Source organism: Jaculus jaculus, chromosome 2 (genome assembly GCF_020740685.1).
Source record: "Jaculus jaculus isolate mJacJac1 chromosome 2, mJacJac1.mat.Y.cur, whole genome shotgun sequence".
NCBI lineage: Eukaryota > Metazoa > Chordata > Mammalia > Rodentia > Dipodidae > Jaculus > Jaculus jaculus.
The window spans coordinates 128195698-128220259 of record NC_059103.1 but is presented as its reverse complement, the minus strand read 5'-3'; the positions used below and the strand labels follow the sequence as shown (position 1 = coordinate 128220259).

The window sequence follows — 24562 nt, the reverse complement described above, 5'->3', positions numbered from 1 at the left end:
CAATTAAATCACAGGCAAATTACTCATGTTTGAAATAACCTATTCATCTACTTCACTGTAACTTCATATCAAGGACAATCTGAAAAGTATTTTCAATGCAGTTCAATGAAAATATTTTTTCAGAAAAGTTTTTAAAAAATATTTTTGAGAAAAAATGGGGGGGGGGTAGAGGAGAGAGAATATGAATATGGGCACACCAGGGCCTCTAGCCACTGCAAACTAACTCCAAACACATGTATTACCTTGTGCATCTGGTTTATGTGGGTACTGGGGAATCGAACCTGGGTCCTTAGGCTTCACAGGCAAGTGCCTTAAATGCTATACCATCTCTCCAGCCCTACAGAAGTTTTTGTTTCTATTTATTTGTAAGCAGATAGAGACAAGCAAAGACACAGTGAGAGAGAATGGTTGTGCCAGAGCCTCCAGCCAAGACAAACAAACTCAAGATGCATGTGCCACTTGGTGCTTTACATGGGTACTAGGGAACTGAACCCAGGTCATTAGGCTTTGCAGACAAATGCCTTAACTGCTGAGCCATTTCTCCAGCCCAATTTAAAAAGCAGACACTTCAAACTTTCTGATTACATACATCATGCAAAATGACTGTTCTCATATCTGCTCAGATTTTTTTGTTGAGATGATCATACATTTAAGAGTTATAGCACCTCCGGTAGTAAAAAATGACTGAATGAAGTCCACTGTCTAATGCATGTGAAAGTGTTATATACATGTGATGTTGTATCTATTTCCTAATGCAAATTTTGGTATTCTGGAAGACTTTAGATGCAAAATGGCAGTCATTGCTGCATAAGTATCTATAGGCACTCCACTTAACTGACAAATGATTTCATAAGATTTGGTTAATTTTTCTCCTGTTTTATAAATCTAAAACAGGCAATGCCCTTTTATTTAAAATATTTGTTTTAAAAACAAAGCAAAACAACAACAACCAAAAAACCCTTTCCTGCTGGGTGTGGTAGCTCATACCTTTAATTCTAACCCTTGGAAGAAGTACTGAGAAGCACTAGGAGAATCACTGAATTCAAGGGCAGCCTTGGCTACAGGGTAAGTTCCAGATCAGCCTGGGTAGAGTGAGAACCTGCCTCAAAAAAGCAAATTCCTTTTCTTGGAAGGTGGTTATCTCTGGTAATCTTCAATCTTGTGGTAGTTGTAGCAGTACACTCAGTCTTCAAAACACTTGTTCATCTCCTTGAAATAACCAGAAAAAAAGTGAACCCTGAGTACCTGGTAGCACATTCGAAACAGCTGGCTGTATACATGCAAAAAGAGCCTTTTCTAAATACCTGTAAGAAGAATGCTGCTGGAGCAATTCCAGAAAAGGTAGAAGTGGACTTGGAATAGAGCAGTGAGTAGAGGTTGGAAGAATTCCAAGAACCACAAAAGAAAGGGCTATTATGATACTGTTAGCAGAAACATGGAGGTTAAGCTAAGAAGGACTTAAAAGAAGGAATGTGGTACAGAATACCTAACTTCCCATGGGGATTATCTAAATAGCCAAATAATAACATTAAAGGTGCTGCCATGGAGGGATCAGGAGACAATGAAGAATCTATTACTGGAAAACCAGACATCATTATCAAGCAGTAACAAAAAGTTCCATTGAATTATATGTGAAGCAGAATTTGTAAATAATAATGTTTAAAGACTGAGTTGAGATTTCCAAGCAAACTTTGGAAAGCATGACCTACTTTCTATTGATGGCAGATTTTGAAAGGAGAGAGCTCCTGTGTCTGATAAATATAAAGAAACCAGGACTTATGGGGATTATCAGACCAACTCAAATGGGAAAAGGCACTAAAACTAAAACACTGGACAAATAAAAAAGAAGATATAGTTGGGAAAGCCTGCTCTATACAGAAAGAGAAAAGATATGGACATATGGTGGTTGGCTAGCATCACAGAAAAGTCAGAGTTTGAGTAATAACACAAAATGCTCAATGAAGAGATTAAGGGTAATATAGTTCTCAACTATCTCTGAAAAAGTCAAACAGTCTGGAGTGGTGGAGCACATCTTTAGTCCCAGTACTCTGGAGGCTGAGGTAGGAGAATCTCCTTGAATTTGAGGTCAGCTGGGCTAGAGACCCTGCCTTGAAAACAAAACAAAACAAAACAAAACAAAACAAAACAAAACAAAACAAAACAAAACAAAACAAAACAAAACAAAACAAAAAACACAGAGCAAAGCCAGAGATGGGATTGTATGGAAAGATGTGGAGGAGCCTTCTGTTTAATGGAGCGTAATTATCTCCATGACAGGAGACCCTCAGCTTCTTGACAGACCCTCTGCCACTTTAATTACCACATGAAGGGAAGAGACAAGCTGACACCACCACTCAGCAGACAATGTGACTTCTGTGAAAAAGACAGATGACTGAGATAAAGTCACAAACCAAAGAATAAGAGCCCAGCTAGATTTATCTTGGGACCAAAAATCTAATGATGCTGCCTGGCTGGATTTTTATACTCCCAGGAATGTTTATAATTTATTCTATAGCTGTCCTGTCATTTGTTTGGGAGCAGATAACATGATTTTTAGGAGAAGAACCAACTCACCAATTAAGTTAGATGATTTCAATGAGATCTGCAATTGCTGAGCTCTAAGCACCTTTGGATGGGGTGAGTTTATTTGGGAAGGAGGTGAATATGTGAGACACAGTGGACTATAATAAAATGGGCATAACGATGTTTCCCTCAAACAACCCCATGAATATGTAACTTTAAGTGGAAAAAGCAACTATGGAGATGTAATTAAGATTACTATGGAGTAACATGAGATGACCATGGATTATCTTGTGGACCCTATCAAATCATACAAGTCCTAAAAAGCAGAAAACATGTCCCTCACTGTTGTTAGGAACAAGTGATCATAGAGGAGTCAAAGAGATATGAAGATGCTTCTTGTTAAGACAGAAGAAGGAAGCCAAGGATAAAGGAATGCAACTGGCTTCCAGAGGCTTAACAAAGAAAGCATTCTAACACAAGCCTTACCAACACCTTGATTGTAGTGCAGGAAAACCACACTCAAGTTTCAAACTACGGAACTGTATAAAATAATAAACCTGTGTTATTAATTCTATCATTTTTTATGGCAGCAACAGCAAGCTCCCCAGAAGTGGTGACCAGAGATAAAGTGGTATCACAGAAAACAAAAATTCTTTTCTGTCATTCCTGATATAACCTATCTCTTTCAAAAAATACAAACACATTTATGCTGGTAATTCTTTAATCCAGTATATCTGACAGAGTTTATATTCCTGTATTTATTTATTTGAGAGTGATAGACACAGGGAGAAAGACAGATAGAGGGAGAGAGAGAGAATGGGAGCGCCAGGGCTTCCAGCCACTGCAAACGAACTCCAGACGCGTGCACCCCCTTGTGCATCTGGCTAACGTGGGACCTAGGGAACTGAGCCTCGAACCAGGGTCCTTAGGCTTCACAAGCAAGTGCTTACCCACTAAGCCATCTCTGCAGCCCATATTCCTGTATTTTTACAGGACTGTTCTGGAATAGAATACATCCTGGGCATACCCTTAGAACACTGTTTAGAATGTATAGTGGAATCCCTAGAAAAATCTGTTGAATCAATGAATGAACATGTTCAAGGCAGCTCTGGAGTGGATTGTAATTTCTTGATCTTAAAGGGCTATCTATCATACCTTATCAAGAACTGCTGAATTTGACAAAGTATACAATGGTCATAATTCTATAATATAAAAGGGCAAAGTATTTCTTGGTACCATTAACACAACTTGATCAGTAAGTAAAAGATTATGTAAAATCTTAATATCATCAAACAATTTAAAATTCAGAGCACAAACATTTCATATTACAGGAAAAATTTCAACTTAATTAAAGGTTTAAAAAATATTTATTTACATGTGTATGTGCATATGTATGGTGCACCAGGGTCTCCTGCTGCTGCAAAGGAATGGCTGTCTTGTTTTACATGGGTGGCTGGGAAGTGAACCCAGGTTGGCATGCCCAGCAAGCAAGTGCCTTTAACCACTGAGCCATTTCCTCAGCTCTGATCAAGGACTCTTAATGGCTATTGGATATTGCTGCAAGAAACTTCAGTGCAAATTTTACCAAATGCATTTACCCAAAGGGGTTTTATTCATCTGCAAAAATTGTTTAATTAACACTGAGCATGTAGAAAGTTAGTTGACCAAAATGTTTAAAAGCAATCAACATAGCCAGCCAGCCAGCTCTGTAACTAAAAACCAAGACATCAAGATCTATTCTTAGTCTAGTTTTATCTATACTAAGGCTGGAAGATAGAATAACAATCAAAACAAAATTTATCTGAAGTAATAAAAAAAAATAATTTTGTTGTCTTTATGCTAAAGCATTTTACTTATCAATATGGTACATTACTTATTTCTATGTCCTACTGCATGGATCAAAATAATATTATTTTAGTTGTTGGAGAATCACAGTGTTGAGAATATCTGCTTCCTGTAGTGTAAGACTTTCATCCTTCAGCTCTTTATTTGGAAATGAAGTCACAAGAATAAAGTCAAGAGTTGCAAATTCAGGACGTGACTGGATAATAAAGTTTCGAACATCCAGGATCCTAAATAAGTAATACAAAAATAATTTGTTATATAAAGGGCATATTCACATGCAAGCTCTTAGCTAAAAGATCACAATAAAAATTACATAATTTCAACTTTTGTTTAATGGTGCTATAATTATTTGAATTCACATCACTTCAATTGGAGGTTGTCTTAAACTAAAATGATCAATTTTAGAGTATATATTTACTATAAAACAAATAATCTTCATGTGAATCATGCATAAAGAAAATATGAACAATGCTGCTATATTAAAAGTACAAGCTTATGTTTTGTGGAGCAAAAACTGTTAGTAGTCTATACTCTAGGTCATCTGTACTGGCATACAGCCAGATGAGTGCAAAATGTGTATATACACATATATACATATATGTACACATAGACATATTCACATATATGTAAATATATACATACACATAAAGCTGGGTGTGAGAATGTAAGCCTGTATTTCTACCACTTGCAAGGCTAAGGCAGGAAGATCAAATGTGAATCCAGCCACACAATGAGGTCCTGTCTCAAATAATTACAATGATAAAGAATAATTTAAAAAATTACCCTCACATATACTTGTAAACTAAGGTCATGGTGATACAAAAATACTTACGTGCTTGACAAATATTGATGAACAAATGAACATTAAAGGGATATTAGAGACAGCCTTAAGTGAGATACACTGATAATACAAAGTTTATATTACACATTTAGATTATGAAGAATTTGCTACATAAAACTTAGTTCCAATTAGAATTTCATTATTCTAAAAAATCCTTTTCTGTTTGAGGTAAGACTTCATTATGTAGTTCTGACTGGTCTCAAGCTTGTGATCTCCCACTTTAAGATCCCAAGTGCTGGATGGCAGGTGTACACTGCCATGGCTAGCAGAGGATTATCATCAACTGTTTTTTTTTTTGTTTGTTTGTTTGTTTTGTTTTGTTTTTTGAGATAGGGTCTCACTCTAGCCCAGGCTGACCTGGAATGCACTATGTAGTCTCAGGGTGGCCTCGAACTCACAGTGATCTTCCTACCTCTGCCTCCTGAGTGCTGGGATTAAAAAGAAGTGTGTCACCATGCCCGGCTTGCATAGTTTTTAAAATAAGTAATATTTAAAATGATTTTATTTTAAATTAAATGATTCATATGGTTGTAGTTACATGCATACATCACTCTTAATTTATTTATATTATTACCTGTGTGTTCTATTGAACCTCTGAATTAGACGGCTTCCATCTGCTAAGCGAATCTGAATTTTTGTAGTGGGCACTGAATTGTCAACAAGAACAACTGCATTAAGTATTGATTTATCCTCTTCTTCTGGGGAGGAAGGTGTACTGACTATTTCGGGTGTCAGGCTACAAAAGAAATATTTAAGAATCAGAAGAGAAATTGAGTCTGTAAGTCATATGAGCCTTCAAAGGCAGGTGAGACATCTGTACCTGACTCTTCTGCCTCTCAAAACTGTTGGAAAAGCAAGAGCATAGCTTGAGTTCTCTCTACCTCTTCTCAAATCTTTCATTACATTAAGATCATTGTAGATTCTATGATTCTCATTTGTTTATCCAATATCTCCCAAAAGCTTAACTCTGCATGTTCCCCAATTTTATCTCTTGAAATTTCATCAGACTCTTTAGCATAACAGTACATGGAAATCAGAGAAACTTCAAATTAATATCAAAGAATTACTAAAAACATCAAGAAATTTAAATTCAAATCCCAACTATATTAGCTGTATAAGCTCAAGGAAGCAAATCAGTCTCTTTGAACTACTATTCTAACATTTATAATGTGGGAGGAATATGACTGCTATTTAATATGTGTTATCCCAGAAGTCCTTAATTTAATGACCAGAACACAATGTTTCAAAGATGCCAGCTACTTGTGCACATATTATTGGCACTATACTATTTAGTTAAGCAGGGTTAGCACTTTTTTAAGCTCTAGCTTAAGTAGTTAACACTTTACAGAAAAGGAAACACTTCTAAATATTAGTGAGGAATCAAATTTTATTAATGGTGAATAAGTCATAATGAACTTACCATGGACCTGGATGACTAGTGACCCTATTACTTTCTTAATATCTTGTTATGCTAGCACAGTTATCAATGGTTCCATGCTAACAAAGGTGGTGTGAAAACAGAGAGCTCTTTTGGTTGAAGATTAAAACAAATTTAGTCAAATCCTTTAGAGACACAAAATCTTAGTATCATTGTATATATTTTTGACATACTTATTCTCTCAAATACTAACATTTGGACATATTCCAGTAAATTCCTTTATCAGTATAAAACTTCTATGGAAGCACTTGAGAGGCAGAAGTAAGAGGATTGCTATAAGTTCGAGGCCAGCCTGAGGCTACAGAGTGAGCGCCAGGTTATCCTGGGCTAGAATGAGACCCTACCTTAAAAAAAAAACAAAAAAAAAACCCACAACTAAACAAAACAAACAAAAAACCTCCTATAAACACTGGGCATTGCTGCAATGACTCTTAACCCAGCCAATGTTTCTCCCAAAGTATACTGTAAGATAGTAAAATTAACTGCTACATACTACCCTAAAATTTCTCCACTTTTTTGGCTATTTCAATGACATGGTTTTAGAACCAATATACAGATATATACAATAGAAATATAAAAGAAATATTGACTTCTAATAAATTAGTAGATATTAAGGAATGTTCTGCAAGTCTGGACTTGAAAGCTTAATCAGTTGCACCATGAAGCTGGTTTACTGTTCAAACAGTGAATGTTCCTTTATACAAGGGAGAGGGATGACGGAGACACATGAACATGTAGGACTTCCTTTCTTCACAGCACCAACAATCACATGGATGGACATTATTATTAACTACACGGCCATATTCATGAGGTGATGCCACACAATGTACGTGTAGATCCTGGAGCCAGAGGACCTGGTCACAATGGGACTTGCCTCAGATGACTGAATCTTAGTTAAGTCAGTCATCCTCACTGTGCCTGAACTTCTTTGCCGGTAACTAGATGAGAATGGCGCTGTTACAAAGATCAAGTCCATTAGGGCACAAAGGCACTTCGAACTTTTTAAACAGCATTATCTAAAGTTGGGCCCTATTGATAAATGAGGAAGTTGAGTTTATTTCTGGCTCTTTCCCTTACATAAAGCTGTTTTATACTATTTCCATCTTCATGTTTCTGTTCAAAATAAATTCTGACCAGTCAAGTTTTTGTGTTTCTAAAACAAAATAAAGTATAAAGTGGGAAACCTAGATAAGTTCCTTCATGTACTTTAAAAAAGTATGAAGCTGGGCATGGTGGTGCACACCTTTAATCCCAGCGCTCAGAAAGCAGAGGTAGGAGGATCACTGTGAGTTCAAAGCCACCCTGAGGCTCCAGAGTCAATTCCAGGTCAGCCTGGGCTAGAGTGAGACCCTACAAAATAAAATTATATGCAATAGAAGCATTTGAAAGCTACAATGGCCAGACTTTCAGTATGAGGTGTGCTACCCACATCATTTTATTGGAAAGGATTGAGTCCTAGTTAGATTGAAAACCTGCTTAAAGCTAAACAGTAGGTAAGATCATACTGTGGTACAAAAATGCCATTTTAAAACTTACACAAAATTTAATATTTGGCATCCATAGTCACACCTGCTTGCTAAATCTTCCTCACTTCCCCTTATTCTTTACTTTTTCTTGAGACAAGGTCTTACTATGTAGCCCAGGACTCAAACTCACGATCCTCCTGCTTGTCTACTGAATGGGGTGAAATTACCAGTGTGTGCAGCCAGCCTTGCAAGCTTCTCCCTTATTCATCAAACCATACTGACATTTTTACATACTGGTTTTACATCTCAAGGCTTAATTTATAAGATTTCTTTTTCAAAGAAGTTAAATGATAAACGTTTGTAGGCAAACAGCAGAAGAGGTTATGGGCTATAATTCCCTTAGAGAAAAGATATAACAGAAAGGCAGAGAGGGAGGCAGGGAAGGAGGGAAGTAAGTAAAGAGACACTAGTAAACACGGAAACTGAAGGCAATTTATGAAGAAAAATTCCCCCGAGGACATTTGGTGAAGTGGAAGCAGAGAAATCTGCTAGGAGTGCAGTGCAGGCGTAGAATGAGGGCTGACAGAAGCCGGGAGCATGTGAGGTCAGTCCTGTGGGACTGGGCAGGCAGAGCTACCTACCCCTCAGGGTGGAGACATTGCCAGGACAGACAACTTGCTCAGGGGCAGCCAAGCCAATGCGTATGGTCAGGCAATGGACTGCCTAAGCAATGGTAAGAGCAAAAAGAGGTTGGAAGGAAGGGGCTGTTAGGCAATAGAGAAAAGCATCCTTGAGCTTGGCTCCATGGATCAAAATGAAGTTGAACTTGAGGGGCAGTGTTTCAAAGAGTGAGGAGGAAGGAGGATCTTCTGGACTGAACAGAATGAAAATAGAGAAGGTTTTAAGCATGACAAATCTGCTTCAAAGCATGTCTTTTTTGTCATTACATATGCCAATTCAAACACCTCAGCCTTCAAGAACTTAAAAGAATTAAGCCAGTTCATAGGATAAATAAATAAGATAAATACCGACAACAAAAAAGACTTTTCAGCATCTTCCTGTGAAACATTTTCAAATAAAATATATTGCTGTTAGAAATTATTGGTTGATGCTGGGCGTGGTGGCGCACACCTTTAATCCCAGCACTCAGGAGGCAGAGGTAGGAGGATTGCCATGAGTTCGAGGCCACCCTGTGACTCCATAGTGAATTCCAGGTCAGCCTGGGCTAGAGTGAGACCCTACCTCGAAAAACCAAAAAAAAAAAAAAAAAAAAAAAAAAAAAAAATTATTGGTTGAAATCTAACTTGTAGACCTACTTCAAAAAACCTGAGACATGGGTTTTTTTAATGTGATTATTTTAGAAATTCTATGAAGATTTTCAATGATCAAAAAAAAAAAACAAAAAAAAAAAAACTACCCTGGCATTTGAGAAGAAAAATGCAAACTTAGTACTAAATTTAGCACCTCATAGCTGGGTGTGGTGGCATATGCCTTTAATCCCAGCACTCAGGAGACAGAAGTGAGAGAATCACCATGAGTTTGAGACCACCCTGAGATTACATACTGAATTCCAGGTCTGCCTTGGTACAGCAAAACCCTACCTTGAAAAACCAAAATAAATAAATAAATAAATAAATAAATATAAATTTAGCACATTGTGCAAAATTTAGCACAATGATTATATACTGATTATAACAATGATTTAATAGCCATCATATCCCTGTAGACTAAAAGTTCTATAATGGCAGAACTGTCACTGATTTACCCACCAATGTATCCACAAAGACAGTGACTGACATATGAGAGACACACAATAACTTTGTGAAAGAATTGAGGGCTGGAGAGATGGCTTAGTCATTAAGGAGCTTGCCTATGAAGCCCAAGGACACAGGTTCAATTCCCCAGTACTCAATCAAATCCAGATGCACACATATGTCTGGAGTTCATCTGTAGTAGCTAGATGGCCTGGCATGCCTCTTTCATAAGTAAATAAAATTAGGGAAAAAAAGAAAAAAATACTATGCTCCGTGTCTACTCAAGCCTTTTCTGTTAAAAATGATTGAGATTTTTCTAGGTATTTTACTCTGGCTTACCAAACTAATATGTGACTTAACAATACAAGTTATGCTACCATTATAAATTTGTTGCTGTCCATTTATGATTTACTTGCTTTCTTTAATTATGTGAGAATGTTGACTATTTGTATCACCTTGGTGAGGTTTACCCATAGTATTTGTATATCAGATTAAAGCATTGTGAGGTTCCAACTGTATAATGTTAAATTTACAACTAGACTGCCATGTAAGAGCAAAATAGATTATTTCTTTGCTCACTAAGTAGTTGTCTGAACTCTCTGGACAACAAGCACTGTTAAGCTTTTATTGTATTTTTGTATTCTGTGTGTCCTTTGGATTAAACTTGGGGGTCTTAGGTTCTCTATCACTGAGCTACAACCTCAGCCCTTTAATATATTTCTGTATGTAAAATGTTCTGCATAATTCTTCACTTTTAGACTATATAATGACTACTTATTAATGTGAGTTTATGTACATAAGGCTTATACTAGGCTAATCTAGCATAAATTTTCTGTACATTAGAAGTTGAAATTTTTATTATTTTTCTGGTTGGCATATAGAGATTTGAGTCTCACTCATTCTTGCATTTTCAAATATGATCTGTTTCAATGGATTCTCATCCCTCCTCTCTCTACCCTCCTAGTTCCTCTTGTAATTTCCCCTTTCCCAATATCCTCCTCATTTCTGTTTATATGTCACATGGGTCTTTTTGCTCTTTCCTTATCCCTCTCCCTGCTTAACTCTTTATACTTGCTCTTAGTTAACAGTTTATCTGTGTAGTTTGTATGCACACATGGTCTCTATGTATACAAATACATACAGACATTACATGTTAGGATCTGTGTATCAGAGAGCTTGGGTCACATCACTTATCATATTTTTTTCCATGACCATCTATTTTCCTACAATTTCATAATTTTATTTTTCCATACTGTTGTCTAGAATTCCACTATATAGATGTAACACATTTCATTATCTATGATCTGCCAGGCATCTAGGCTGATTCCAATTTTCAGCTACTGTAAATAGGGCAGCAATAAACATGGATGTGCAAATAACTGAAATAACTGTGTAGTAGAGTGTGAAGTCCCTAAGGTATGTGCCTAGGAGTGGTATAGCAGGGTTGTATGGGAGTTCTATTTTTAATTTTTGGAGCTACCTCCATCTGATTTCCATAATGGTTGTACTACCTATACTTCTATCAGCAGTGAATAAGAGTTCCTCTGCCTGTGCATCCTTGCCAGCATTTGTTTTCTTGCTCATAGCCATTCTAATTGGGTATCTTAGAATGGTTTCAATTTGCATTTCCCTGATGGCTAGAGATGTTGAACATTTTTTAGGTAGTAACCATTTGTGTTTCTTCTTTTATGAACCATCTGTTCATTTTGTTAGTCCATTTGTTGACTGGCAGATTATTTATTTATTTAGTGTTTAATTTTTCCAGTTCTTTGTAAATTCTAAATATTTTCCTCCTGTCTTAGGCATAGCTATAAAATATTGTTCCAATCCTGCAGGGAGTCTGTTCATTTTGTTGTAGGGACATTTTTAATTTCTAATAGTCCCACTACTACTTCTAGTGGTGTAGTCCCACTACAACTACTACTACTACTACCTCCTGTGCTATTGAAGATCTGTTAGAAAGCTTTTGCCTATGCCTTCATCCTAGAGAGTGGTCCTTATGTTTTTTCTCTGGCAGTTCCAGTGTCTCAGGTTTTAGATTAAGGTCTTTGACCCACTTTGAATGCACTAGCCATAGCATTAGCATGACGATCCCATTAGACAGTAGAAAATTTTCAGCTCCATTATAACCTATTGGACCAACACTGTATATGTTGTTTATGGCTAACTGAGGCATTACATAGCACATGACTATAATATGCTATTTTATATAAGAGACTTGAATATCCATGGATTTGGTATGGATAGGAGTCCTGGAATTAAATCTAAACAAGATACTAAGGGACAATTATACTTGTATCATGAAAGTAAGTCCTAAAAGCAGAAGCTATGTAAACAAGTTGGTGGAGGCATTTGTAGCAGACATCATACAAAGGTCTCAAGTTCTGTCCCCAGTTTTGTGGGCACTGAACAGATTATGGAAAGCACAGGAGTTGTTTCCCCTAGATTCATGTTATACTGACTTTGCTTCTCCCAATTAAGAAAAGCATGGTTTGCTGTCTCCTTCTAAAAGTGTATAAGCTAGCCAATACTCTGTAAGAAACCCCTTACTACTTAAGACAGCAAGCAGATTGCTTCTACTAATCAATATAAATAGAAAAGAGCCAGGCATTATATACATATGCCTGTTATCCCAGGGTTTGGGAGGCAAAGACAGGATCATGAATACCAGGCTACCTTGGGCTATCCATCCTGAGACCCTGTATGTGCACTCCCCACAATCCTAAACAGACATGGGTGGAAATTAACATGACATGCTAACCACTCATTTTTGTCACTCAACAGTGTCTCCTTATTTTCTCTAGCTATTTGCCTTATGCAAAAAAGGCTAGCCTTTGTGAGATACTACCATCAGTATCCTTAGTAAGGTGTAGTGTTCAGGTCTGTATCAAAGCACTTGGGAGGCTGAGGCAGGAGAATGCCCTTAGTTTGAGAGTACCCTAGACTGTATAGTTACTACCAAGCCATCCTGGATTACATAGCAAAACCTTTTTTTACTTACACATATACGTGCAACCTTATTTTCATAAATTAAATTTGTAGACTGTACTTACTGGCTCTTCTCAGCTGTCTTGTCTTTATAACACCTTCAATTTAAATTATTTTACTATATTTATAACAAAGATGCATATTCTAATATGAATTCTTGGTCATAAATTTAAAAAACAGAAAAAAATGTACTTAGCATTTATTTTACTTGTAATAAAAACTCAATCTCAACAACTAAAAATGAGATCTCAGACGCTGGGAGGGTTGCTCAGTGGTTAAAGGTGCTTGCTTGCAAAGCCTCATGGCTCTCTCTTTCTCTTTCTCTCTGTAGGAGTCCTAGTTATGAAAACAAGGAGCGTAAAGTAGTATAGAGTATAGTTGACAGGAAATAGAAATGAGGAAGAAATTTCTGAGTAGAGCTATGAAGGGTCAGCAAAAAGTTTAGGTCCTAAGAACAAAGCTAAGTTATACATCTGTATTTCCAATAAATTTGAGAAGCAACCTCTACTAGCAGAAAGTAGACAGCAAGGGAGACAAAAGAGCTAAATATTAAACTTCCTATTTGGAGAAAGGAGAAGGGAATATACAACCAACAGGCACAAGGCTATTAAAGAACACTTGGTAAGGAAGGAATCACATGAAAGAGAATAAAGGATGCGCAGCAGGGTAGGTTACCAACACATTTTATAAAATTCAAAAACGTTATGCTAAATCATAGCTATTATAAGTGAGCCCAGTTGCTGCAGAAATGGCTTAGCAGTTAAGGCACTTTCCTGTGAAGCCTAAGGATCCAGGTTTAATTCCCCAATACCCAGTTAAGCCAGATGCAAAGGGTGGCACATATATGTGGAGTTCATAGTAGAGTTCACAGTGGCTGGAGGCCCTGGCGTGTCCATTTCTCCTTGTCTAACTTTTTCTCTCTCCAATATAAATATTTTTTTAAAAATTAAAAAAAGTAAAAATAAATAAATGAGCCAACTCTTACATTATGCCATGCACCTTAGTTTTTCAATCATGTTCTGTAAAGCCCAACAGTTTTTAGAAATGTCTCAGAGACAATTCCCCCCTTCACCTACAGTCAGAGGAATTCAAGCTTCATACATTGGGCTTTCAGAATGCAAAACTATGTAATCAAGAAACAGAACTCAGTACTGAGCATTTTGGGGAAAAAGACATATTCTAGAATTTCTGAATTGGAACATCAAATGCCAATCATATCAAAGCTCCATCACCTTGAGAAAACTGTTAATGCAAGATGGAGTAATACATATCCACACATTAAAGAGCTATTATTAAATGAGTTAATGCATATAAAGTGGATAGAGGACCTGGAATGTGATCATCTAGCTACTAATATCATCAGATGTGCACATCCAATTCTACTAGGACAGTCGTCATAGTTCTTATTTCAGATTTTACTTCACAGGTCATTTCACTTTTCTTTTCTTTTTTGAAAAATTATTTTGATTTGAGACAGATAAAGAGGGAGAGAGAAAGAAAAGAGACAATGAAAATCTACTTTTTTTAAAATAATGGCACATCCAGAAGCCATAGATTGTTACTAGAAAATTTTTAGTGCCTGGGATGGGATACCTCCCAGTGAGTTATTGGCCAGGGAGGTCTATATTGCCTCTAAAACATTACAGGCTACTGCCAAGGTCCTTGGTTCCCCGTGAGAAAGAGATGATAAGACCCTACTGCTGAAGATGTCGCATGCCTAAGCAGCAAAGTCACTGAGAAATCAAGGTGTGGTGAGCAGAAAACCTTCTCCCTGTAATCCAGCAAAATGAAAGCTGGAAAAAGCTGCACTGTATGCAGTCTTATGGAGAAGGGAATATACAACAGAAGTCATCACTGGTGAAAACAGTAGACACTGGAAACCTCAAGTTTGGCCAGACAGGCCAAATGTCTGAATGAGTACAATAGAGGCATGTCTGCTCTGGGGGAAACCAAGTTCTTCCTAATTGGACTGAAAGCCCACTGTATGGGAGGGCCTGGTACTGAAAAACTAATCAAAAGCCTATGGCAGGAGAGGTCATGAGCCTTTTATAAAGCCTGCTCTTGTCTGGATAAATGCATACATTACTCTCACCAAATTGCCCTGAAATTACTACACTTAATGTTCATACTCATATATTAATGATACTCTCACTTCTGGTTAGAGAAGCTTCTCTTTTCAGATGGCGATGACCACTGGGATGGTCCAAAAGGCAACACAGTGTTGAGAAGAAGGGACAGGAATGTTCAGAACTGAAACATCTCACACCCTCCAAGGCTCAGGGTCCATTGTGGAAGAGGTGGCAGAAAGAATGTAAAAGCCAAAGGAATGGTACCACTCCCTACATATAACTGTCCGGACAGAATTTGGCCTTGATATCCAAGACCTTGCAGTGCCTAGCAATACCCACACAAGACCCTCATAACAGGAGAAAAAGATGATGACATCAAATTTAAAAAGAGACAGAGGGAGGGGATATGACGGACAGCAGATCTATGAAGAATAAAGCGGGAGAGGGGAAAGAAGGGGAGGGAATTATCATGGTTTATTGTCTGTAAGTATAGAGGTTATCAATAAAAAATTATTTTTGAGTCAGATAAAGAGGGAGAGAAAGAAGAGAGACAATGGGCATGCCAGGGCCTATAGCCACTGTAAACAAACTCCAGATGCATGTGCTACCTTGTGCATCTGGCTTATGTAGGACCTGGAGAATCGAACCTGGGTCCTTAGGCTTTGCAGGCATGCGCCTTAACAATTAAGCCATCTCTCCAGCCCTCATTTTGCGTTTCTTATTCTTAAAGAAAATTCATGTTGAGCAATGAAGTATTTTTCTGATTGTAGGAATTTTACCTTCCAAGTTTTTGCCCTTCTCCACTAAAAGCCTTGAACCTCAATCTAGGTTTCATATATTCTTGATCTTGATGGTCTTCCATATCCAAACTCACTTGGCCACCATGAACCAGTCGCTGAAGCTCCAGGGGAATCTCCCTTAAAAAGAAGGAAAAAGAGTTTTAATACAGTTTGTCCTTTTTTTTTTTTTTTTTTTTTTTTTCCGAGATAGGGTCTCACTCTGGCTCAGGCAGACCTGGAATTCACTATGGAGTCTCAGGGGTGGCCTCAAACTCAGGGCAATCCTCCTACCTCTGCCCCCCGAGCGCTGGGATTAAAGGCATGTACCACCATGCCCAGCAAGTTTGTCCAATTTTTTAAATAGTTTATTTATTTGGAAAAGAGAGAGAGAAAGAGAGAGAGAGAGGCACATAGATACAAGATGAGTGCACCAGGGCCTTTAGCCACTGCAAGAACTCCAGATGCATGTGCCACCTTGGGCATCTGCCTTACTTGGGTCCTGGGGAACTGAACCTGGGTCCATTGGCTTTGCAGGCAAGAATCTTAACTGCTAAGTCATCTCTCCAGCCCAGTCTGTCCAAAATTTAACTGCACTGCTGAAATTAATGTAAACTAATCATGAGCTACATTTTGTTTTAGAAAAACGTTCATGATGTCCGAGTAGTCCATATAAATATAAATATTTCTTTCAGTTACCTCATACTATGTTACAGTGGGTCTCAACATAGGAATGAGGAATGCTTTGGTTGTCATGGTGATCTTGGAGTACATTTAGAAAATCAAACTGTAAGACAGCAACTATAAATAGGCACTAGAATATTCCTATATGGATTAATATTTAGTGAAAATATTTTCTTTCTTTCTTTCTTTCCTTCCTTCTTTTCTTCCTCCCTACCTACCTACCTACCTACTTCCTTCCTTCCTTCCTTCCTTTCTTCCTTCCTTCCTTCCTTCCTTCCTTCCTTCCTTCCTTCCTTCCTTCCTTCCTTCCTTCCTTCCTTCCTTCCTTCCTGTCTGTCTCTCTCTCTCTCTCTCTCTCTCTTTCTTTCTCCTTTTTTGAAATAGGGCCTCGCACTCTAGTTCAGGCTAGACTGGAACTCAGTTAAGTAGGCCCAGGTTAGTCTTAAATTCACAGCAAATCCCCTTGCCTTTGCTTTCAAGTATTGGGATTACAAGTGTAAGCCACTAAGGCTAGCTACAAATATTTATTACACTTCCCTACCTTGCAGAAAGTTCTAGAAACTGATATAGAGGTGTTTCTGAAAAGCCTTGACCTTCAATCTAGGTTTGAAATAATGTGAAATAAACACACTATTTCTTTAATAAGGTTTAATACATCAATTTTTGAAGAAAGGATGTATATAGGTAATTAATACTATCTAAAAGTTGCTTATTAGGATAGTGAAAACAGTATTTCAAAATTTAGTTAGAGATATTTTTAGAAAAGAGATAGTATGTTTCCGCCAGTTGAGAACTAATAATTGATACCATTAATTTTCCTCAAGAGACATTTTAAAAACTTTTTTTCATCCTAATTTGTACTTGATGATATGGTATGGGTCAGATTTTAAAATCCCCTTACAATCCCATTTGTCTGAAAATTAGTTCACAAAGTTTCTGGCTTGTTTTAACAAAAAATTAGTTTTTACCAACAAATTTATTAACAATTTAATCACAGTATCAAATCATTAGTATTTTTGTTTAACATCTTTAAGTTAGCATCATTTTCAAAAGCAATGTTAGTTTTTACCTATCATTTGAGTATTTCCCCACCAGATCCTCCCATTACTTCTCAGTGGCTCTGCAGTTTTCAACTTTGTTAATATTCACAAGTATTGCTACCACTGTATATTACCTTCTATGTTCTTTCATCTTCCTCAATGAAAAAGCCTTCTGCTTACAGTATTTCTTGCCTTTGCCTGGTGTGGTGGTTTGATTCAGGTGTCTCCCATAAACTTAGGTATTCTGAATGCTAGATTCCAGCTGATGGAGATTTGGGAATTAACACCTCTGGGAGGTAGTGTAGTCCTGGGGCGGGCTTATGAGTATCATAGCCAGTTTCTCCTTGGCAGTGTTTGGCACACTTTCCTATTGCTATTGTGGCAGTCTGGTTCGCATTGCTGATAGAAATCACCCAACTAAGAGCAGCTTGTGGGAAAAAAAAAGAGGTTTATTTTGGCTTACAGGCTCAAGGGGGAAGCTCCATGATGGCAGGGAAAATGATGGCGTGAGCAGAGGGTGGACATCTCCCCCTGGCCAACATAAGGTAGACAATAGCAACAGGAGAGTGTGACAAACACTGGCATGAGTAAACTGGCTATATATCACCTAAAAGCCTGCCCCCAATAATACACTGTCTCCAGTAGGCATTAATTCCCAAATCTCTATCACCTGAGACTTTAGCATTCAGAATACCTAAGTTTATGGGGGGAAGCCTGAATCAACCCACCACAGCTATTGTCCACCTTATGTTGACCAGGGGGTGATGTCCACTCTCTGCTCATGCCATCATTCCCCTGCCATCATGGACCTTCCTCTCAAGTCTATAAACCAAAATAAACTCTTTTTATTTCCCAAAAGCTGCTCTTCATTGGGTGATTTCTGCCAGCACTGCGAACTTGACTGCAACAGAAACATTGGTACTGAGGAGTGGTGTCAATTGCTGCTAGACATCTGACTGTATGGCATTGGCCTTTCAGAATTGACTTTCAAAAGGAATGTGGAAGGATTAGAAATATTGACCTAAGACATGCCTTGCAGTGCTGTACAGCTTGATGGACTATTCTGGTCAAAGTTGAAAGACCTGAATGCAATAAGAACTATGGACTGTGAGGTTTGGCTTATGAGGGTGGGGAAGAGCTTTGCTTGGACTGGGCTAGAAGCAGTTTGTGTGAGAGGCTTGCTGTTATGCCCGTCCTGAGAATTTGTGCAGGGTTGCTTTGTGTAGAAATGGGACTGGCATGAGTACTGGGATATGGCACAGAAATGAAATCTTTGGGGTGAAACTTCTGCCCATTCAGCTGCAATTAGATGAGATTACAACCTTTGAGATTGGGCCAGCTGGCCTGCACTGGGGCAACAGGAAGAATGAAGACTCTTTTGAAGGGGTCTAAGTGCTCAAGGAGTGTCTTGTTCTTCAAAGTCTGCTTTATTCCCCCTTGGATTAACAAAATGGTACCCTACCTGGTATTGTGAAGTATAAGAAATACAGGAAAGAGAGAGTCATTCAGTTTGCAGTGAAGTCTTGTGTTTTGGAAATGGCCATGAGCAGTGTGAGGCAGGTTTGCTGGATGGCTGCATGGAAACCTGATGGAGCTGTGAGGATGAACCACCAGTTGCAGTGGAGACCCAGTGGAAATGCTGGGACCACAAGATGGCTGTCAATGAGAGCTCCCAGCACTGGATGAAGTTTGCCAGGACTGGGAGTAGCCTGGCTGGAGGGGCAGAATTGGAACTCCAGAGACTTGCTGTTGGTTAGAATTATCAGACTTGGAGACATGGCAATGACTATTTTATTGTTAGACTTAGAGCTACAGAATTTGATGTCTGCCCTGTTTAAATCTTGTATTGGTTGAATACTTCTTTGCTATACCCAATGCCATCTTTTGCAGTGTGTTTATTCTGTGTCATTATGGGGTTTAGTGGGAAGGAATTTTTGTGTTACAGCTCATTTAAAAGACCTTGGATTAGGTGATGTTTGAACATTATTAGGATTGATAAAACTATGGGGACTTTTAAAGATGGATTGAACGCACTGCATTTTACATCATGGATAGTTATCAGTTTACGGGGCCAGGGGCAGAATGTGGTGGTTTGTTTCAGGTGTCCCCCTTGGTTTGTTTCAGGTGTCCCCCATAAACTTGGGTGTTCTGAATGTTAGGTTCCCAGTTGATGGAGATTTGGGAAATTAACACCTTCCAGAGGCAGTGTACTGTTGGAAGGTGAGTTTATGGCTATCACAGCCAGTTTTCCCTTGCCAGTCTTTGGCACACTCTCCTGTTGACACTGTTCACCTTATATTGGCCAAGGGTTGATGTTCACCCTCTCTCTGTTCATGCCATCGTTTTCCCCTGCCACCATGGAGCTTCCCCTCGAGTCTGTAAGTCAAAATTAACCCTTTTTTCCAAAATGCTGCTCTTGATCAGGTGACTTCTGCCACCAATGTGAACCTGACTGCAATACCTGGCATCCTTGTATTTGTGCAAAATTTAAATGACAAATGTATATTAACTCACCTCCTACAGTATTTTTCCTTCAAGGTTCCTGGACTGTTTCAACTCCAAAGGATTGTATCCCCATTCCACTTTAGCTACTCTCCTTGGCCACATTTCATGACCTTCAATTACTCTAGGGTATTACTTATTCTGGTCCCTTCCTCTTATTTAATCTCTGAGTTTATTATCAACCTTAAACCTTTAGTTACATTTCTACTTAGGAAAGATTCTATTGTCAGCTAGTGTAACCATAATGCAAAATGATTTATTTCAGAAATATCATCTGACTCCCATCCTTTAGCACAAAGCACAGAAGGGTTACAATGTTCTTTGGATGGGTCATAGTATTCTATATCTGGTTATTTTCCACAAGCTGTGACTTAAAACTAACCTTTTGAAATCTTCTGCCAGCTGTAATGCCACTTTAAAAGATTTCTAATGTAAGTTGTTCGATTTCAGGCAGACATGCAAAGAGTCACCCTGTCAACAGTAAGCAGGACAGTGGCTTAGCGGATGGGTAGCTACATGCTAATCTACTCACTGGTTTGCTACATTAACATGTTTCTTTTGGAGTTGACCCTATCATTTCATCAGATTTCAAAGGGACCAATACCCATCCCCCCAACAGTCACTTCATGTAACCAGTTCTTGAAAATTAGTAGAGTGATAATGAAAAGTAGTTAAAAAGAAAAAAAAAAAAAAAAGAGTCCCACTCAAAGTAACAAATACAAGACAAATAATTCATCTTACCCTCTCTTAACAGACTCCAAAAACTGGGCATTTGTTGGGTCATTGTAAGGTCTCAATTCTCCATCATCTAAACTGAAACCATTGCTCCACAGTTTAAGTAAAATCTGAACCTTTGAGGCATAGAAACAAAAAATGTAAGAACCATTTCAATATTTAAGTTTCAAGTGTGGAACCTCACAGCATACAACATAATTAACTTGAGCTTCTGTTTTTCTCTTATTCACTTAAAAGACAGATGTGTTAGTTTGAATCAGATTATCTCCATGAACTCATGCTTGAATGCTTGATCTACCTGGTGGCAATTTTGGAGGTGAAGCCTTGCTGAGGAGGTGTGCTGCTGGCAGTGGGCTTTGGAGTGTTATAGCCAGTTGCCTATTGCCAGAGTTTAGTTCAATCTTGCTGATTTCTGCCAGCTGCTATGGTAGATTATAATGTCCAACCTCTGCTCTATCATCTCTTCCCTGCCATGATAATTTCCCCTTGAGACTACAAACTGAAATATATAGCATCATCTCATCAGCTGCTTTTGGTCTGGTATTTTGTCCTAGCAATGCGAAGGTAAGTACAACAATATCTCATTACATGTGTTTGCTTAGCAGATTTATTTTTAGCTTAACCAACTGATAAAAGATACAAACACCAAAGGTCCCATAGGTAGAAGCTGGCCTTGCTGTACTCAGGGTTCACTGAGAAAAACAAAAGCAATGAGAAGACAGAATCTTGCTATTACCCTATGGCTCTCACCTTCTCCCTCATCTGTACCCAAGCTCTTCATTGCTTTACAGCTTAAACATTCATGGGAAGGAACAAGACTAGCCTTCTAGTTACCTTCTGAAAATCCAGGAGTTTAAAGTGAATTTATTATAAAAGTTTCAAAGGCAACAGCAACACAGAATGACCTTATGTACTCTATGGTTACAATTCAGCTTACTGTGATAGCATACCATTTATAAGAAAAAAAATATATATTCAATTGAAGAGCAAATCATATATTCTACAGTTATGAAAATCTAAGTGGAAGACATAACTAAAATAAAATATTAAATTAAAACTGAAAACTCACATTGGTCCTTTAACATGTCTCAAAAACTAGCAACATGGCTGGAGAGATAGCTTAGCGGTTAAGCGCTTGCCTGTGAAGCCTAAGAACCCCGGTTCGAGGCTCCATTCCCTAGGTCCCACGTTAGCCAGATGCACAAGGGGACGCACGCATCTGGAGTTCGTTTGCAGAGGCTGGAAGCCCTGGCGCGCCCATTCTCTCTCTCTCCCTCTATGTCTTTCTCTCTGTGTCTGTCGCTTTCAAATAAATAAATAAAAAATTTAAAAAAAATTAAAGAAAATTTCCCCAAATCAAAAGACAACGTTATGAACAATTAAAAAAAAAGTAGCAACAAAAAGAAATGATATTTTACTTATACATTTGATTTTGATGGTTGTACCTACATCTTGCAGCTGATTTTCTCCATAGATATATTCAGACCGCTTACCAAAGGAACTGCCCAATTTATATCCTCCTCCTGTAAATGACTGAGATACAAAGCAAGCATGTTAAACATTCACTGAGGCTTATGGTCAAATGTTATTATGTATTTTAAAGCTAGGTAACTCATAATTGGCCAAACAGGCACATACTTACTAAGAAAATATATTAGAATGAAGATCTCATGCTACAGAGAAGTATATTCAAGTAAAAAGTTTATTTTCAGACAAACATTAGTAACTCAGAATTGAATGATTTATGTCAATCTTAAACCATGTATTTATGCAAAGAAGTACATATTTTCAAGTGCATATATTTTCCAAAAGAGCCATCATTAATAATTTTGTGGCAAGTTTTATAATATAAATTATAACTTCATCACATTTCATAGGGCTGGAGAGTTTATAAAATGCTTTTCTTGTAAGCATGAGGACCTGAGTTTGATTGTCAGAATCCACATAAAACACCAGGTAGATTGTATGCTTGTAATCCTAGTGCTGGGGGTGTGGGGAAGAGAGAGGAGGATCACTGGCCGGCCAATCTAAGCTAAGTGGTGAACTCCAGCCCAGTGAGAAACTCTGTCTTAAGAAAAAAAAAAAAAAAAAAGAACAGTATTCCTAAAAATTGACACCCAATATTGTCTTCAGACTCTGCATGCACATGTGTACCCACACATATATGAACATACATACACAGCACATACATAAAAGTCATAACTTATTTACACTTGCCTAAGGAAAAATATTATAAATGGGATATATTTCCTTGAGCAAGCTAATTTATATTATATAAATTATAATTTATAAGCTGCTTTTCTTCACCTACAACTAAGTCAGCAATGCTTGTACTTCTACTGTTGCTACACTAGCGGCATGGTAACCAGGTAGAATAATTTATGAGGGGAAAATGTCACCCTTTAAATCATCATGTATACCATCATGAGCTTTTAATTACCATTTTGCTTTGTTTTTTTACATATTAAATCATCAATTTCATACTTTTCTTAGAGAATTAGAGAACCTGTAAGAATTAAAAATCACTTTACAACCTAACAGATTTTCCAGCTGCTGACAAACAATTAAGAAAATGTACACTGAAGCCAGGTATGGTAGCATATACCTTTAATCCCAGCACTTGGGAGGCACAGGTAGGAGGATCGCCATGGGTTTGGGGCTAGAATTCCAGGTCAGTCTAAGCTAGAGTTAGTCCCTACCTTGAAAAACCAAAAACAAGGAAATGAAGGGAAGAAGGAAGGGAGGGTGGGAGGGAGGGAGGGAGGGAGGGAAGGAGGGAGGGAAGGGAATAACGAAGGAAGGAAAGGTTCATGGAGCCAGGCATGGAGTCACATGCCTTTAATCCCAGCACTCTGGAGGCAGAGGTAGGAGGATAGTCATGAGACTACATAATGAATTCCACGTCAGCCTGGGCTAAGACCACTCAAAAAGCCAACCACTGCCCTCTATCCCCACCCCACCCCCCAAAAATAAAGAAAACTTTTGTTGAGAATAGTGATTCTTTAACACTGAATGCCAAAATTACAGATAGGCTGTACCAAAAGACATACGTCTCAGAATGGAGATTCAGCTCAGTAGTAGAGTGCTTGCTAAGCATGTGTGAGACTATGTTCAATCCCTGGTACCACAAAAAAAGTTATCAAGTGGACATATGTCTAGGCACCTCTCAAATCTCCTGAGCCATAATAGCTGAGACCATGTGGTAGTTTAAAAAATCTCAGCTAGGGAGATGGCCCGGTGGTTAAAGGTGCTTGCTGGCAAAGCCCGCACGCTTGGGTTCAATTCCCCAGTATACACATAAAGCTAGATGCACAAAGTGGTACATGTGTCTGGAATACATTTGCAATAGCAGGAGGTGGTGGTGGGGGACTGTAACAAGGTTTATTACAAACGATAGCTTTTAAATTATAGAACTGTATCATGAAAAAGTTGGTCATATAAAACACATATACATTGTATCTGTGTTAAATTCCTGACTTTGATCTTGTATTACAATCATGTAAGTTGAAATCATTTACAGAAACTGATAAGAGGAGACCTTTGTATTCCTGTTGTAAATTCCTGTGAATCTATAATTATCTCAAAATTTAAAAATTAAAAATTATCCAGAAATGTAAGAAACTGCCTCAATTTTCAATGATACTCATAAAAATGAAATAAAGAAATATTGTAAATAATATAAAAAACAACAGAGAACAAAAATTAAATAGTGTAGTTTTAAAACAGTACTGACCTTAGTTTTGTCAGCACTTGAAAATTTTGTGGCTTCATTTAGAGGAATGGCCCCATGTTCCTTTGCTTCTTTGAAAAGTTCATTCACAATTTTCCCAGTTGAAGGTCGAACTATATGTAATCCACCATACTCATGTTCATCTGAACTAAACCTTTAAACATCATATAC

The 24562-nt window shown here is 37.9% G+C and overlaps 1 protein-coding gene across 2 annotated transcripts in view; it reads right to left on the bottom strand.

The window, feature by feature from the left end:
• Positions 1 to 434: 434 nt before the first annotated feature.
• Positions 435 to 24562, bottom strand: part of Ubxn2b (UBX domain protein 2B) — a 46952-nt gene continuing 22824 nt past the window's right edge. Inside the window, exons 3-9 of one of the 2 annotated variants that reach the window (XM_045144209.1) lie at positions 24395 to 24545; positions 22111 to 22194; positions 20668 to 20777; positions 15704 to 15841; positions 5784 to 5945; positions 4397 to 4595; positions 435 to 1209 (exon numbers count right to left, since the gene is read on the bottom strand). In XM_045144209.1, coding sequence (XP_045000144.1) covers positions 4433 to 4595; positions 5784 to 5945; positions 15704 to 15841; positions 20668 to 20777; positions 22111 to 22194; positions 24395 to 24545 — 808 coding nt within the window. In that variant the 3' untranslated portion in view covers positions 435 to 1209; positions 4397 to 4432. Of the gene's footprint in view, positions 1210 to 4112; positions 4596 to 5783; positions 5946 to 15703; positions 15842 to 20667; positions 20778 to 22110; positions 22195 to 24394; positions 24546 to 24562 lie in introns of those variants that run through there. The other variant, XM_004653340.2, reaches the window with a different exon arrangement.